The 18658-nt window shown below is 40.6% G+C and overlaps 1 protein-coding gene and 1 pseudogene across 4 annotated transcripts in view; one reads left to right on the top strand and one right to left on the bottom strand.

Moving 5' to 3' along the window:
* ELP1 (elongator acetyltransferase complex subunit 1) overlaps window positions 1-18658 on the bottom strand; it is a 75927-nt gene that overhangs the window by 30709 nt on the left and 26560 nt on the right. For all 4 annotated transcript variants that reach the window (XM_047768105.1, XM_047768107.1, XM_047768106.1 and 1 more), the window contains 5 exons: window positions 18402-18584; window positions 3308-3414; window positions 2605-2708; window positions 866-919; window positions 669-774 (listed from right to left, as the gene is read on the bottom strand). In XM_047768105.1, coding sequence (XP_047624061.1) covers window positions 669-774; window positions 866-919; window positions 2605-2708; window positions 3308-3414; window positions 18402-18584 — 554 coding nt within the window. The remainder of the gene's footprint in view (window positions 1-668; window positions 775-865; window positions 920-2604; window positions 2709-3307; window positions 3415-18401; window positions 18585-18658) is intronic.
* LOC125120219 (chromobox protein homolog 3-like) lies at window positions 9609-10270 on the top strand (annotated as a pseudogene).

Raw genomic sequence — 18658 nt, 5'->3', positions numbered from 1 at the left:
TCCCAGGCTCCTGCCCTCTCTCTCAGAGCCCTCACGCATAGGCACATACTCGACTTCTCAAAAGACATGGAGAACACAGGGAGGACTGACGGCTTCTCTCTGCCTTAGCTTTATCAGCATACTAGGAGCTTAGTGAAAGAGTCCCGTTTCTAAGTTAGAAACAAAGAAAGTAAGTGGGCTCTTTTTAAAATAAAAAAACTGCACATGTGCGCGTGCACACACACACACACACACACACACACACACTGTGAGGTGTGGAATACAGAAAACAATACAGCCAATTTCCTACAAACCATGAGATGGAGTCCTTACATGTGCAGCGGAGGGTGGCCACAAGGAGAAAGGAAGGTTACAAAGAAGAATGAGCATATTACCAGTTTGGTATCTACATGGTAATTCCAAGTAAAATATCAGTTACATAATAAAATTTCCTGAAAAAGTTTTGTTTACCTTAGGATGTATTGCTTAATGCAGGACCGCCTTCTCTTTGCTAACTGAGGTACTATGTTGAGATCAGGGGCTGAGTAAATGAACTAACCATTTTCTCCTGTCTAGTGCTTTATGATAAAAAGCCAAAGGTGGCAAACTTAAAACTTGTCATCAAAACTTCAGAGGACAAATGATATTAGAAGAGGGATTATTTTCTATTTTATACACTGAAAACTTACTTTTCAATGAAGCCTCTCTCAGGCAAAAACACAGGCAGGTATGGGAATGAGTTGTCAACAATAAAAACTCATCATATACTGCAAATGATGTGACATTTGAAGCAACCTACAAAAGGCCGGGAGGCAAGGAGGAGAGTTAGCTGTATTACTTGCAGTAGGCACTGAAAAAGACTCAGTATCAAAACAAGCCTCCATACCTCAGTGTCATTGATGAAAAAGCGACATCTGTCAGTCAGACCAAGGACACATTCCTGCAGAGAAATAAGATCTGAAATTACAAACAATTCTAACCAAACTAGTTAACTTTTCTATCACATGGTTCTACTGTCCTATGATTTCCTACCTAAGTGCTTGTAAGTAGGTCTGAATGAAGACATGTAAATTGTGGTTGGTCCAATGCACAGTGAACTATGATGCCATCCAAGGCATCAGGAAACCCTGCCATTTCTATCCCCTACACGTCTCAAATACATCATCTTTCAGCCCCGTACTGACTCCACTTCAACTCCAACAGTCACTTCCACCCTTCTCCCTTTCAACCTACTCTCTACTGGGCTGACAGAATAACCTTTAACATTCCTCCCTGATTAAGCCCATCAATTTCCCAATCTTCATTAAATAAGCAAATCCACAGTCTTTCCCATGGCCTACCACTGAGGTCTAGCCACTGCTTCCATTCAGTTCCTTGAAAAAGCTGAGCTCTTTCTAAGCTCACAGTACGTACAGTTCCTTTTCCCTGGAACACTCTCCCTTTCTCAGGGATAAAACTTTCTTTTTCTTCACATCTCAGCACCACCTCCTGGAGGCTTTTCCAGACCACTAGAAGAGGATCTCCCCATCCTCAGAGCTACCATTCTCTGGTTAACCCCACACCCTGCCCTATTCTCTACCGGTACACTCTGCTCATCTGCTTCATTCTTCTATCAGAGGGGATAACCATACACATACTGATAGGTTAAAAATGCCAGAAAGGGGAGTTCCTGTCATGGCTCAGCAGTTAACGAACCCGACTAGGAACCATGAAGTTGCAGGTTCAATCCCTGGCCTTGCTCAGTGGGTTAAGGATCCGGCGTTGCCGTGAGCTGTGGTGTAGGTTGCAGACTCGGCTCGGATCCCTCATTGCTGTGGCTCTGGCATAGGCTGGCAGCTACAGCTCCGATTAGACCACCAGCCTGGGAGCCTCCATGTGCTGAGGGAGCAGCCCTAGAAAAGGCAAAAAGACAAAAAAAAAAAAAGGCCAGAAAGGAAAGAATTACTCAGCTGTTTTGCTTTGTAACCACTATATCTTACCACCAGCCATAATTACAGGCCTTCTAGTATTTGATGAATGATAACCTACTGAACACTAGTTTCAAGATTACATTTCTGGAGTTCCCATCGTGGCTCAGTGTAACAAATTCGACTAGGAACCATGAAGTTGCGGGTTCAATCCCTGGCCTCACTCAGTGGGCTAAGGATCCAGCGTTGCCATGAGCTGTGGTGTAGGTCGAAGACGAGGCTCAGATCTGGTGTTGCTGTGGCTGTGGCGTAGACCAGTGGCTACAGCTCCAATTAGATCCCTAGCCTGGGAACCTCCATATGTCACGGGAAGTGGTCCTAGAAAAGGCAAAAAGACAAAAAAAAAAAAAGATTACATTTCTACTGCCACCCAAAATTACTTATAAAACGTTGAATGTTCTGTACAACTGGGGATAAAAGTCTGCCAATTGTATTTTTCTGTTTTTGAATTTATATCTCCAAGGAAAGGAATCAACTAACTACTACATGCCAGGCAATCTCCTAATCCCACTTCATAGATGGAGAAGCTGAGGCTCAGTAAAGTGAGGAACTTCTTGTGGTTGCCTTAAGATTTAGTGGACACTCAGGTCCACCTCATGCTATCAGTCCCTGGGTCACTGCTCTGAGAGATACATTTTTCTGCCTTGTGTTCACCTACCTCTCCTCCAATCATGGCCAATTCCATCTGTGTGCATGGATAAGGAAATCGAACAGGAAATCCACCAGGGTTCTTCCATGGTTCAACAGCCAGAGAGGGTGACTCTGTAGGATTGGGGGATGAGGTTTACCAAGAGCTCATCTGCTCTTTGGAAAAAACTCTCACATCAATACTTGCTAAAACACTTAACATACAACTTAAATTACTTCACAAATGTGTCACTCATCAAAGTACTCCAGTTCATTATAGGAAAAAATACAGGTAGAACATACTTGCTAATCCCATTCTCCACATTAAAGTTTTCCAGGGTAGTTACAAGACCTAATAACTGGAGTTCCTGTCATGGCCCAGCACAAATGAATCCAACTAGAAACCATGAGGTTGTGGGTTCAATCCCTGGCCTTGCTCAGTGGGTTAAGGATCCGGCGTTGCCTTGAGCTGTGGTATATGTCACAGATGCGGCTCAGATCCCACGTTGCTGTGGCTGCAGCATAAGCCGGCAGCTGTAGCTTTGATTCGACCCCTAGCCTGGGAACCTCCATGTGCTGCAGGTGCAGCCCTAAAAAGCAAAAACAAAACAAAACAAAAAACAACCAAACAAAACCTAATCATCACTGACACACTGATAAGATACTCACAAGTACATATTCTTAGGAATTAAACATATATCACAAACAGGATTTCCTAACATTCTGATACTCACCCCAAAGGTACTTAAGTATCTGGCCACCAGCCATCTGCAGTGCTACTGACTTGGACTTGGAGTTGCAACACACGCTGATTATGATTCCATCCACTGTCACAGATGAACTGACAACAGTTAAAAAAAGGGAGATGAAGGTATGAAAAAATACAGGTAGAAAAAATACACTTCTCTCAAAAGTAGTGACATTTTCTTCATTTTGCAGAACAGAAAAAGCTACTTTCCTTTGGTGCTGCACTGCCTATTTAAACAAAACATATACATAATAAGTACAGACACACACAAATGTACTATACAATAATAAACTACTGCAAGTGCAAGCCCAGATAAAGCAATACCACATGACATTATCTTCTACTCTGACAATAAGCTAGTTATCTACCTTGTGAGGTTATCACGCCTATTTTGGCACCAATTCTAAATGACTTATTGCAACTTTCTACAATTTACTGTCTTTGGGAGAAAACATGATGCCAAATATCACTTTTATCTTCTCACACAAACTGCATTAAATAAAGCAGTGAATCTGTGGAACAGTGAGCACGCTCAGTATCTCTATTTCCGTTATATTCTTTCAGAAATCTATGGACTTCATTAATGGGAAGAGAGGTATCTGTTATTGTCCTATTTTTTTCCTGAGTCCATGAACCAAGAGGAGACATGTCTTAAAGGAAGTGGAAAAGGCAGCAATAAAAGCAAGCGATGACAATGCTAACATTTATTCAAAAGTTTTTCTAACGAATCGACAAAAAAAACAAGATGCCACAAATTTTATGAGGATAAATTATCCATGAAGAAGGGAAGAGATTCTGAAGCTGCACTGGCTGAGACTGGATCTTGGGTCCAGCCATATTATCTGAAGTGATACTTAAACACCTCACCTGCCTTAGCTGTAAAAATAAGGGTGCCAACAGTACACACTTCAGAGAGGTACTGAAAGAAGTAAGTGAGTTAGGAATTCCCTTTGTGGCTCATTGATAATGAACCTGACTAGTATCCATGAGGACGAAGGTTCGATCCCTGGCCTTGCCTTGCTCAGTGGGTTAAGGATCCAGTATTGTCATGAGCTGTGGTGTAGGTTGCAGACGAGGCTCGGATTTGGCATTGCTGTGGCTGTGGTGTAGGCTGATTCAACCCCTAGCCTGGGAACTTCCATATGCTGCAGGTGCAGCCCTAAAAACACCAAAAAAGAAATGTGAGTTCACAGAGGAAAAGCCCTTAAAACAACCTTTACAAACTCCAAGCTATTGTAAAAATAGAAGCTACAAAAAGCTATAAGCTGATTAAGGGACTTTATAGTCCTCAAATACATATTTTGTATGAACAAAATCATCTTTTTTGAGAAACAAAATCGAAGCAAGAGAAATATATTTTAAATGACTTCTCATTTCCTTTACAGCAAATGAGATGATGGCATTATCTTTACCTTTTCTAAGCTAATGATAATAAAATTTCAAATTTGGAGTAGAAAAATGCATAATTTAGGCATTTTTAATGTTAACTGCTCTGTTTTCTAAAGGAAGCCTCTGTGAGTCTGCACGTAGCTAGAACATATTCTACATCCAGACATATTCATGAAAAGCTTTTAAAAATATGAAGCATTATCTTTCAAAGTCAATAACTGCACTAGAATGTGTTTTCTGCATACAATAAAGAAAGGTTCCTGATCCAGGATTAAGATAGATGGTGGAGGAGTAGGACACGGAGCTCACCTTCTCCCACAAACACATCAAAAAACAAAACAAAAAAAACGTACAACGATTTGCACAGATCTACTGAACGGTGGCAGAAGACTTCAGACTTCAAGAAAATGCGAGAAAACATCCACATAACTGGGTAAAACAAAAGGAGTAACAGAGAGAGAGAGAAGAAAGAAAGGAAATCACGATGAGACCAACACCCCTGAGAGGGAGCAGTGAAAAGAGGAAAGGAATCCACACCCTGGGAAGCCATCTAATTAGGAGGGAAATCAGCCGGGATAAAGGGGAAGCCTCCAAGCCTTGGAGAAAAGCACAACAGCCAGTCTGAGGGAGGCAAAGCAGAGTGTATCACTGCCAGCACAACACAGCCAGAGACACTATGGTGGGGGCTGGGCACCAAGGCTCAGGCTTCAGAGGTCGGTTCTGGGGAGAAGACTAAAGTTGGCTGTGTGGAAACAGCCTAAGGGGGCTAGGGAGTGGTGCACAACAGCCAAGGGAGTGTGGGAGGAGGCCCAGGCTCCCCAGAAGAGCAAGGCACCATTGCTTGGGAGTGTGAGAGGAGGAGGGCAGAGGGGGCAGGGACCACCCTAGGAAGTTCTTTCTTTGCGCCTTACAAGGGCTCTTAGGCAGCAGGGCACCTCTTGCATGGATACAGGGGTGGGTACAAACCATCTCAGCCATCTCAGACTACATAGGTGGGCATGGCCTGCTACCACTGAGGGTCCTGTGACCAGGCATTACCTATCACCCTAGTCACCCCAGTCGTTGCCACCATGGAAGGTACCACAATTGAGCACCACCCATTACCCCCACCACCTGACTAGGAATGCACACAGCCTGTCACTAACAAGGGTCCCAGGTGCTGCTCCCACTTCACTGGGGGGTCACTGCCAAGGGCCCTGCAAACCAGAGCTGTGCACTGCCCCCACCTCCCTAGAAACATGCACGTGCCCTGCACCTGCACACCCCTATCAAGGGGTAACAGCCCACACGCACTGAGGAAAGAGAGGGCAAGCAACCAAATCAAAAGCAACCCCCATGCCAAAAAAAATGAAGCTACACAAGCTACCCAGGGACACTCCTGCATATAAATAGCCCTCCAAGACTAAGTAGTAATTGTTTTTCCTAAAGTCACAGATTAAGAAAAATATAAGCAAAATGAAGAAGCACAAGAAGCATTCCCAGTTAAAAGAACCGAATTCCCCTGAAGGAGCAAACAATGAAAAGACCTCTGCAGTCTAATAGACAGTCAGATCAAAAAGGAGGTAATGAAAATACTGAAGGAATTAAGAATGGCCATCTACAATGTAAAGATTACTTTAAAAAAGAACTAGAAAGCATAAGGAGAAGCCAAGAAAAAATCAGAAAATTCATTTGCTGAGATGAAAGATGAGCTTAAGATAATGAACAATAGAATGAATAATGCAGAGGAACAAATAAATGACTTGGAAGATAGTATAATGGAAATCACCCAATCAGAACAGCAGGCAGAAAGCCAGACGAAAAAATAAAAGCAATATAAGGAGTTCCCATGTGGCACAATGGAATCAAATCCAACGAGTATCCATGAAGACACAGGTTCGATCCCTGGCCTTGCTCAGTGGGTTGGTGATCTGTCGTTGCCCTGACCTGTGGTGCTGTTGCTTATGTGGGTCGTATCCCACATTGCTGTGGCTGTGGTGTAGGCCAGCAGCTATAGCTCACATCCCCTAGCCTGGGAACTTCCATATGCTGTGGGTGTAGCCCTTAACAAAAAACAAAGGGGGGGGGCAATATAAGAGATCTATAGGATAATGTAAAGTGTGCCGAACGCATAATAGGGATCCAAAAAAGCGAAAAAGGGATTGAAAATGTACTAAAAGAAATTAGAGCTGAAAATCTCCCAAATCTAAAGAAGGAAACAGATGTCCAGTTACAGGAAGCACAGAGGATTCCAAACAAGATGAACCCAAACAGACCTACACCAAGACATAGTATAATAAAAATGAGAAAAGTTAAAGGAGAAGATTCTAAAGGCAGCAAGAAAAAAACAAAGCAAATTACAAGGAAGCCGCCAAAAGGATATTGAAGTGTTTGTATTTCTCTATAGAAACACTATAGGCCAGAGGGATTAGCAAGATACATTCAAAGTTCTAAAGGGAAAATCTACAACCTAGAATACCATGTGCAGCAAGACTATCATTTAAAATAGAGAGGGGGAGAGGGAGTTCCCGTCATGGCTCAGTGGCTAACCAATCGGACTAGGAACCATGAGGTTGCGGATTCGATCCCTGGCCTTGCTCCGTGGGTTAAGGCTCCGGCATTGCCTTGAGCTGTGGTGTAGGTCACAGATGTGGCTCAGATCCCGAGTTGCTGTGGCTCTGGCAAAGGCTGGTGGCTACAGCTCTGATTAGACCCCTAGCCAGGTAACCTTCATAAGCCATGGGTGTGGCCCTAGAAAACGGAAAAAGACCAAAAAAAAAGAGGGAAAAATATATAATTTTTCATGACCCTGTGGCTACAGACAGCTTGCCTGCAAGTGGCCCAACAAAAGGAGTGACCATGGGAATGGCACCCACCAAGAGGCCAGAGAGAGTGCTACCTAACAATAGCTAGGGAGCAGCCCCTGCCCTTGGAGCCACAAAGAGGACTCCCATGAGCAGCTCAGCAAAGGGAGTGACCATGGGAGTGGCGACTGACCCTATGGCTATAGAGGGCTCTCCTGAAAGCAAGCCAACAAAGGGAATGACCATGGTAATGGCACCTAACCCCAAGGCTACAGAGAGAGCTCCTGCAAGCTGCCCATCAAAGGGAAGGACTGAGGGAACAACATCCATCCACACAGTTCCAAGAGCATCCCTGGCAAAGGGAGGGATCAAAGGAACAGCTGCTGACATTGCCAGAAACAGTTCTTAGAGCTGCATGGTAACAGAAGGAGTTGCAGGAGCTGCTGCCACCCCCCCCACACACCCCCCCCCCCTGCTACAGGAGCAGTCCTGTTAACCATGAACCACTGCCACCTCCCTCACAGACCCATCCCTAGCAGCCACCCAGCTCCAGGAGAGAGAGTATGAATACCACTGCTCCCATCAGGTGCTCTAGGTACACAAGAGCCATCCCCTTCCCCAAAAAACTCCGGGGCTGGACATTAGCTGCTGCTGCCTCTACACACCTGCTGTTAAGGGGATCAGAGACACAGAAAGGTGGACAATATGAGATAACAAAGAAACAGCTTTCAAGAATAAGATAAAAAACACACAAAAACAACTAAATGCAGATAAGATGGGCAATCTACCCCCCAAAAAATTCAGAGTGGTGATAGCAAAGACGATCCAAGGGAAGAGAATCGAGGCATAGATAGAGAAGTTACAAGAAATGTTTAACAAAGAGCTAGAAAACTAAGATGAATAGCACAATATCCCAAACAGGATAAACCCAAAAAGAACCACAGTGAGACACACACTCATCAAACAGACAAAAATTAAAAAGAAAAACATATTAAAAGTCACAAGGTAAAAGCAACAAATAACATAAAAGGGAACCCTCATAACAGCTGATTTTTCAGCAGAAAGTCTCCAAGCTAGAAGGGAGTGGCAAGATATATTTAAGGTGATGAAGGGGAAGAACCTGGAACCAAGAATACGCTATCCAGCAAGACTCTCATTCAGATTTGACAGAGAGATCAAAAGCTTTTCAGACAAGCAAAAGCTAAGAGAATTCAGTACCTTCACACTAGCTTTACAACACCCACTAAAGGAATTTCTCCAGGCAGAAGAAAAAAGGCCCCAATTAGAAAACAAGAAAACTGCAGATGAGAAAGCTCACCGATAAAGGCAAACATAATATTAAAGTAGGACATCGCCCACTGACAAATAAGGTATCAAAACTAGCAAGCACTGGAATAGGAGAGGACAAATGCAGAACAATGAAAATACATTTGAAATTAAGAGACCAGCAATCAAAACCAATTCTGTACATATACAGATTGCTGTATCAATATAGAGATTACTCTAATGGGAATCAAAAAACCAAAGAACTATAATAGACACACACATAATAAAGAAAAAGCAAACCAAATACAACACTAAAGATTGTCAGCAAATCACAAAAGAATAAGAGGAAAGGAGAAAAAAAAAGACCTAAAATAACAAATCCAAAACAATTTTAAAAATCGCAGTAAGTACACACATATCCATAATTACACTGAATATAAATGGATCAAATGTTTCAATTAAAAGATAGAGACTGGCTTAATGGATACAAAACAAGACTTGAATGTGCTATTTACAAGAGACCCACTTCAGACTGAAGGACACAGACCGATTCAAAGTGAGAGTCTGGAAGAAGGAAATCAAAGGAAACCTGGAGTAGCAATACTCATACCAGAGAAAACAGATTTTAAATAAAGAAGGTCATAGGAGACAAAAAAAGACACTACATAATGATCAAAGGATCAATCCCAGAAGAGGATACAACAATTGGAAATATTTATGCACTCAACACAGAAGAGCACAATATATAAAGGCAACTGCTAACAGCCGTAAAAAGAGAAACTGACAGTAATACAATAATAGTGGGGCCTGGGAGCTACAGCCCAAGTGCAGCTCCCCAGCCCTGTCCCCCTCAGATGTGGCTGGAGCTAGAGGTGCTCAGGGCCAAAGACACTGCAGATCTGGGACCTGGAGCAGCTCTGAGGCAGTAAATAATACCTCTTCAAGTCTGCAATAAAAAATGCCCTCCAATAAAACTACATTGAAAAAAAAGTGAAAGAAATAGAGTGGAAAAAGTAAAAACGTTGAAGAAGAAGAGCCTAGAGAATTTGTTGTAGAAAAAGTACTGGACCGATGTGTAGTGAATGGGAAAGTGGAATATTTCTGAAAGCGCAAGGGGTTTACAGATGCAGACAATACTTGGGAATCTGATGAAAATCTGGATTGTTCAGAGTTAATTGAAGCATTTAATTCTCAAAAAGCTGGTAAAGAAAAAGACAGAACATAAAGAAAGTCATTATCTGACAGTGAATCTGACGATAGCAAATCAAAGAAAAGAAACACTGCTGATAAACCAAGAGGTTTTGCCAGAGGTCTTGATCCAGAATGAATAATTGGTGCCACAGACAGCAGTGGAGAATTAATGTTTCTCAAGAAATGGAAAGATTCAGATGGGGCGGACTTGGTGGTAGCAAAAGAGGAAAATATGAAGTATCAAATATTGCTCAAATGTAATTGCTTTTTATGAAGAGAGACTAACTTGGCGTTCTTGTCCAAAAGATGAAACTCAGTAACTGTTTGCATTTCTTTTTATATATATTTATACATGTATATAAAATCTGGGTCTCATGGGGTTTTATTAGAAAGAAATAACTACATTTTAATAAATCAAGTTTGAATGTGTTCCTTCTACACTGTTGGTGGTTGTACCAAAATAAATTGTAAACTGGTACAACCACTATGGAAACAGTATGGAAGTACCTCAGAAAACTATATATAGAACTACCACAGGACCCAGCAATCCCACTCTTGAGCATATATCCAGACAAAACTTTCCTTGAAAAAGACAGATGCACCTGTATGTTCACTGTAGCACTATTCACCACAGCCAAGACATGGAAACAATCTAAATGTCCATCGACAGATAACTGGATTAAGGAGATGTGGTACATATACACAATGAAATACTACTCAGCCACAAAAAGAACAAAATAATGCCATTTGCAGCAACACAGATGGACGAGAGACACTCATACTAAGTGAAATAAGTCAGAAAGAGAAAGACAAACATATGATCATCACTTTTATCTGGAATCTAATATATAGCACAAATAAACCTTTCCACAGAAAAGAAACTCATGGACTTGGAGAACAGACTTGTGGTTGCCAAGGGAGAGGGGGAGGGAGTGGGATGGACTGGGAATCTGGGGTTAATAGATGGAAACTATTGCCTTAGAAATGGATAAGCAATGAGATCCTGCTGTATAGCACCGGGAACTATATCTAGTCACTTATGATGGAGCATGATGGAGGACAGTGTGAAAAAAGAATGTGTGTGTGTGTGTGTGTGTGTGGGCGCATGACTGGGTAACTTTGCTGTACAGTAGAAAATTGACAGAACACTATAAACCAACTATAATGGAAAAAATAAAATCATTTAAAAAATATAAAATGGAAAAAAGTTTGATATGTTCACTTTGAAGTAGTACTGGGGAAGTTGTTGGGGTTTTTTGTTTCTGCATCTGTAAACACTGCTTACTTTGAACAAATAAAAGCTTCCTTTAGTATAAAAGAACATTTAATACTATGGTATATTATTTCCTCTGCATTAGAGAACAGCTTTTCTAAATGTCAGGGAAAATCTCCACAGTCATTGCTCAATCAGAATTTAGAATTTGCATTTAACTCATAAATGCCTAAGGACCATTCTGGGTTTTTCATGTGTGTATACATAAAATACACAGGTATGTGGCCTGGGGTTTTTTGTTTTTGTTTTGGGGTGTTTTTTAATACATTTACCAAAACAAAAACAGCATTTCACAATCATGCGTAAGCCCATGTTTCCAGGATCCCATAATTTTAAGCAATATAAGAAATCGCTTCGAGTCAAATTGAAATTTTTGAAGTCTTAACTTTTCAAATTAAATAATTTTGTAATTAATTGGACAACTTTAAACAATTTGGACATTTTTTAAAAGCGGCCATATCAGAATCTGCAACCATATCTATAGTCATACAAATTCAGTTTTATCTGCAAAATCCCTGAAAGGAAAATTTTATCAGTACCAACAACCTGCCCACCCGAATGAAAAAACTAGAAAAATTCTAGTGTGTTTTAAATAAGCCAAGCAAAACTTAGTTAAATGGACATTTAAAGGTTCCTTCTGGTGAACCATTCCTTTACAAGAAGTTGAAATCCTTGTGCTATATTGACTGAAATGCCATGATACATGGAATTTTCTTTTTTGTCTCTTTTTTAGGGCCTCATCCACAGCATATGGAGGTTCCCAGGCTACAGGTCAAATCGGAGCTACAGCTGCCAGCCTATACCACAGCCACAGCAGTGCCAGATCTGAGCTGTATCTGCAACCTACACCACAGCTCACGACAAGGCCGGATCCTTAACCCACTGAGGGAGGCCAGGGATCAAACTGGCGTCCTCATGGATGCTAGTCAGATTCGTTTCCACTGAGCCATGACAGAAACTCCAATATATGGAATTACCAAGACTTGTTCATGGAAACCTAATCAGGTAGCTAGTGAGGTTAGCAACTGAAGACCTGCAGGAATACATGGAGTAAACAAACTTTTGTCATCTCAACTTGACCTGTATGTTTTTTCTTTACCCCAACCCATTCCTTACAAGTAGGCTCAGTCTTCTCAGTATTTGGGTTACTGGTTCAGCAGAAGCCAGGAAAAACAATAATTTTGTAGTAATCAGAATGTTATTCAATTGTATATTGTTCACTTTATTATAAACATTGGTGAACAGTGGCCAATAGTTTTATATCCCTTTAAAAAAAAAAAAGCGGGGAATTTTAACACCCCACTTACAACAATAGATAATCCAGACAGAAAATCAACAAGGAAAGAGAGGCCTTAAATAATACTCAAGACCAGACAGACTTAACTGGTATTTAAAGAACATTCCATCGAAGTGCAGCATAATATACATTCTTCTCATGTGCACACGGAACATTCTTGAGGATAGATCTAATTCTAGGGCCACAAATCAAGCCTTGGCAAATTTTAACAAATTAAAATTATATCAAGCATTTTCTCCAATCACAATACTATGAGACTAGAAACCAAATATAAGAGCAAAAAACACAAACTCCTGGAAACTAAACAATATGTTATTAAACAAACAATGGATCACTGAAGAAATAGATGCTTAGAGACAAATGACAAGGAAGATATGACAATCTAAACCTAAGGGACATAACAAAATCAGTTCTGAGAGGGAAGTCTATAGCTACACAATTTTATCTCAGGGAATTAAAAATGTCAAATAACTTAACCTTACACCTAAAGCAATTTGAGAAGGAAGAACAAAGCCTAAAAGTAGTAGAAGGAAAGAAATCATAAAGATCAGGGCAGAAATGAATGAAATAAAGACAGAAAACAATAGAGAAGATCGCTGAAAGTAAAAGTTGGTTCTCTGAAAAGATCAACAAAATTGATCTTTAGCCAGATTTATCAAGGAAAAAAGGGAGAAGTCTCAAATCAATAAAATTAGAAAGGAAAAAGGACAAGTTACAACTGACACCACACTAATACAAAGGATTTGAGACTACTACAAACAACTACACACCAGTAAAATGAACAACCTAGAAAAAATGGACAGTCTTACAAAGGTACAACCTGCCAAGCCTGAATCAGAAATAAACAGAAAATATGAACAGATCAAAAACAAATACTGAAATTGAAACTGTGATTTAAAATCTTCCAGAAAACAAAAGTCCAGGACATGATGGCTTCACAGGGGAATTCTGTCAAGCATTCAGAGAAGTTAACACCTGTTCTACTGAAACTTTTCCAAAAATTGCAGACGAAGGAACATTCCCAAGCTCATTTTGTGAGGTCACCATCACCCTGATACCAAAACAGACAAAGATTACACAAAAACAAAAATTACAGGCCAATATCACTGATGAAAATAGAAAGAAAAATCCTCAACAAAACATTAGCAGACTGAATCCAACTATATAGTAAAAGGATCATAAAACCTAATTGAGATTTATTTCAGTGATGCAAGAATTCATCCATGTCTGCAAATTAATCAGTGTGATACATGACATCAACAAACTGAAGAATACAAACTATATGATCATCTCAACAGATGCAAAAAAAGCTTTGGACAAAATTTGACACCCATTTCTGACAAAAACTTTCCAGAAAGTGGGCACAGAGGGAACCCACCTCAAAATAATAAAGGCTCTAATGACAAACCCACAACTAAAATCATCTTCAACGGTGAAAAACTGAAAGCATTTCTGCTAAGATCAGAAACAAGACAAGGATTCCCACTTTCACCATTGTTACTGAACATAGTTTTGGAAGTCCTGGCATGGCAATCCAAGAAAAAAAAAGAAATAAAAGGAATACAAATTGGAAAGAAGAAGTAAAACTATCACTTTTGGCAGATGACATGATACTGTACCTAGAAAATCCTAAAGACACTACCAGAAAACTATTAGAGTTCATTAATGAATCTGGTAAAGGATGGATGATAAATACACAGAAATCTATCGTACTTCTAAATACTAACAATGAAAAATCAGAAAGAGAAATTAGGGAAACCATCCCATTTACCATCACATCAAAAAGAACAAAATACCTAGGAATAAACCTACCTAAAGACATAAAAGACCTGTACTTTGAAAGTTACAAGACACTGATGAAAGAAATCAAAGATAATACAAATACATGGAAAGATATACCATGTTCTTGGAATGGAAGAAATCAATATTGTCAAAATGACTACACTTAAACCAGCTATAATGGAAAAAAAATAAAAAACATTATACAGAAAAAAAAATGACTCTACCACCCAATGCAAGCTACAGACTAAATGCAATCCCTATCAAATTATCAATGATATTCTTCAGAGAACTTGCACAAAATATTTTAAATTTGTATAGAAACACAAAAGACCCCAAATAGCCAAAGCAACATTGAAAAAGAAAGCAGAACTAAAGGAATCAGGCTTCCTGACTTCAGACTATACTACAACGCTACAGTCATCAAAATAGTGTGGTGCAGAAACAGAAATATAGATCAGGATATAAAGCCCAGAAATAAACCCAGGCACCTATGGTCAACTAATCTATGACTAAGGAGGAAAGAACATCCAATGGAGGAAAGACAGTCTCTTCAATAAGTGGTAATGGGAAAACTGGATGGCTATATCTAAAAGAATGAAATTAGAGCATTCCCTAACACCATCTGGCCCTATGTTTAGGTCTTTAATACTAAAAATGAATTAAAGACCTAAACATAGGGCCAGATACTATAAAACTGCTAGAGGCAAACATAGGCAGAATGCTCTTTGACATAGATCACAGAGATATCTTATCTGATCCACCTCCAAGAATAATGACAATAAAAACAAAAATAAAACAATGGGACCTAATTAAACTCAAAAGCTTTTGCACAGCAAAGGAAACCATAAAAGAAAGAAAGAAAGAAAGAAAGAAAGAAAGAAACAAAGAAAGAAACAAAGAAAGAAAGAAAGAAAAAGAAAGAAAGAAAAGACAACTCAGAATGGGAGAAAATCTTTGCAAACTATGCAACTGACAAAAGCTTAATCTCCAAAATATACAAACAGCTCATACAACTCAGTAACAACAACAAAAAAACAACCCAATCAAAAAATGGGCAGAAGACCTATACAGACATTTCTCCAAAGACACATGAATGGCCAGTAGGCACATGAAAAGATGCTCAACCATCACTAATTTTACACACACACACACACACACACACACACACACACACACACAGAGTCTTTTGTCTTTTGAGGGCTGCACCCTTGGCATTTGAGATTCCCAGGCTAGAGGTCTAATAGCTGTTGCTGCAGTCCTACACCACAGCTCACGGCAGTGCCGGACCCTTAACCCTCTAAGCAAGGCCAGGGATCAAACCCGCAACCTCATGGTTCCTAGTCGGTTTGGTTTCCACTGAGCCACAACGGGAACTCCAACCATCACTAATTATTAGAGAAATGAAATCAGAACCACAATGAGGTATCACATTGCCCCAGTCATAATGGCCATCATCAAAAAGTCTACAAAGAATAAAAACTGGAGGGGGTATAGAGAAAAGGGAACTCTCCCATACTGTTGGTGGGAATATACTTTGGTACAACCACCATGGAAAAGAGTATGAAGAGTCCTCAGAAAACTAAATATAGAACTACCATATGATCCAGCAATCCCACTCCTGGGCATATATATACCTGGACAAAACTATAATTCAAAAAGATACATGCACCCCTATGTTCAACTGTAGAATTATTCACTGTAGCCCAGACATGAAAACAAACTAAATGTGCACTGACAGATGAATGGATTAAGATGTGGTAAATATACACGACATACTACTCCTCAGCCATAAAAAAGAACAAAATAATGCCATCTGCAGCAACATGGATGCAACTAGAGATTATCATACCAAGTGAAGTAAGTCAGAAAGACAAACACCATATGATATCCTTAAATGTGGAATTTAAAATATGGCACAAATGAACCTACCTACAAAACACAGACTCACAGAAATTGAGAATAGGCTTGTGGTTGTCTATTCAAGGGGGCGAGGGAGTGACTGGATGGACTGGGAGTTTGGGGTTAGTAGATGCACACTATTACATTCAGGATGGGTAAGAAACAAGGTCCTACTGTACAGCACAGGGAACTATATCCAGTCTCTTGGGATAGAACATGATGGAAAATAGTATGACAAAAGGAATGTATAAATATGTATGACTGGATCACTTTGCTGTACAGCAGAAATCAGCAAAATATTGTAAAACCAACTATATTTCAATTAAAAAAATTTTTTTGTGAGGGTCCTAATCTTACAACAATCTTTCAGAATTTAAAGCTAACCAGCAGTTGGGAGTTCCTGCTGTGGCTCAGCAGTAATGGACCTGACTAGTATCCATGAAGATGTGGGTTCAATCCCTAGCCTCAATCAGTGGGTTAAGGATCTGGCATTGCTGTGAGCTGTGGTGTGGGTCTCAGACACCCCAGATGTGGCTCACATCTGGCATGGCTGTGGCATAGGGTGGTGGCTACAGCTCTGATTTCATCCCTAGCCTGGGAACCTCCATATGCCACAGGTACAGCCCTAAAAAAAGATAGACAGACAGACAAATACGCTAATCAGCAGACCTTTAAGACACGTGAATCTGGGAGTTCCTCTTGTGGCGCAGTGGTTAATGAATCTGACTAGGAACCATGAGGTTGTGGGTTTGATCCCTGGCCTTGCTCAGTGGGTTAAGGATCCGGCGTTGCCGTGAGCTGTGGTGTAGGTTGCAGACGCAGCTCGGTCCCGAGTTGCTGTGGCTCTGGCGCAGACCGACGGCTACAGCTCCAATTGGACTCCTAGCCTGGGAACTCCATATGCCACGGGAGCGGCCCAAGAAATGGCAAAAAGACAAAAAAAAATAAAAAATAAAAAATAAAGACACGTGAATCTGGCTGGCATTAATACCAGTGAATGACTAAGGTGTCAAGTGTTGGCCCTAGAAACCCGAGGATTCCCCCAAGCTATCCAGACAATGCTATCTGCTGCCTAACAAGAGGACTTGCAATACAAAAAACAGCATTCAGTACTGAAACCTGTTCTGTAACAAAGGTGCACTCTGGAAGCAGGGCCAGGGAACTGTGAAATTTTAGCAAAGAAAAAGGAGACTTCTATATAAAAGCAATCAAGTGCCAAACAAAATATATAGTAAAGGAGGCTCAGAAGAAGTATTCTGAAGTCATTACATCAAAATGTGTGTGTATGTGTGTGTGTGTATACATATATATATCTTATCAGTGATTTTTAATTACAAGGGTAATTAGAGTGGCTAATTGTCATAGGCTAGCAGTTATTTTGCTAGAACGTAAGTATAAGCTGAAGTAAAATTTGTGTTCTTTTTTTTTTTTTTGGCCTTTTTAGGGCCGTACCCGCGGCATATGGAATTTCCCAGGCTAGAGGTTTAATCGGAGCTGTAGCTGCTGGCCTATGCCAGAGCCACAGCAAGTGGGATCGAGCTGTGTCTGCGACAGACACCCCAGCTCATGGCAACGCCAGATCCTTAACCCACTGACGGAGGCCTGGGATCGAACCTGCAACCTCATGGTTCCTAGTTGGATTTGTTAACCACCGAGCCACGAGAGGAACTCCTGAGGTAAAATTTTTTTTTTTTAATACTTATTTTATTTTATTTTTATTTTTTGGTTTTTTGTTTTTGTTTTTTTTTTTGCCTTTTCTAGGGCCACTCCCGCGGCATATGGAGGTTCCCAGGCTAGGGGTCGAATCAGAGCTATAGCCTCCGGCCTACACCAGAGCCACAGCAATGCTGGATCCTTAACCCACTGAGCAATGCCAGGAATCGAACCGACAACCTCATGGTTCCTAGTCAGATTTGTTAACCACTGCGCCACGACGGGAACTCCTGAAGTAAAATTTTTAACACACCTTACAAATGTTTTGTCTCACCTATTGGTATTTGCCCTATTTTTCACCACTTCTTAGTGCATTTTAGTCTGTATTTTTATGTAGACTTAATCCTCCTGCTAAGTATGTCTAACAAAGAAGCTAATGTCCTACTCACTGAAAGTTAAAAAAAAAAAAAGTTCTATGCTCATAAAAGATAAAAGCCTAATCCTATCTGCTTACTGACATGTGGAATGCAAGGAATTGTTGCAATACCTAATATTGAGCTGTCCCAGCTCGTCGTCCGTCTCAGAAGGGGCCACAGTCAGATAGTGAAGGACAGATTGTGGGCTGGAGTGACTGTGGCTCACGGCCAGGAAAATGTCTTCCTGAACCCAGGTGAGAAGACTGAGCGTCAGTGGGTTTACTTCTTCTTCTTCACTGTTCTCAAGCTGAATTCTGTTTTAAATATCAAAGAATATTCAAAACATGAATAACTAACATCACTGAGATTTTCCTGATTGAAGAGTGAA

The sequence above is a fragment of the Phacochoerus africanus genome, chromosome 2 (assembly GCF_016906955.1).
Source record: "Phacochoerus africanus isolate WHEZ1 chromosome 2, ROS_Pafr_v1, whole genome shotgun sequence".
NCBI classification, from domain to species: domain Eukaryota; kingdom Metazoa; phylum Chordata; class Mammalia; order Artiodactyla; family Suidae; genus Phacochoerus; species Phacochoerus africanus.
Note: the sequence above shows the minus strand (reverse complement) of the source record. Positions and strands in the feature narration are given on the sequence as shown.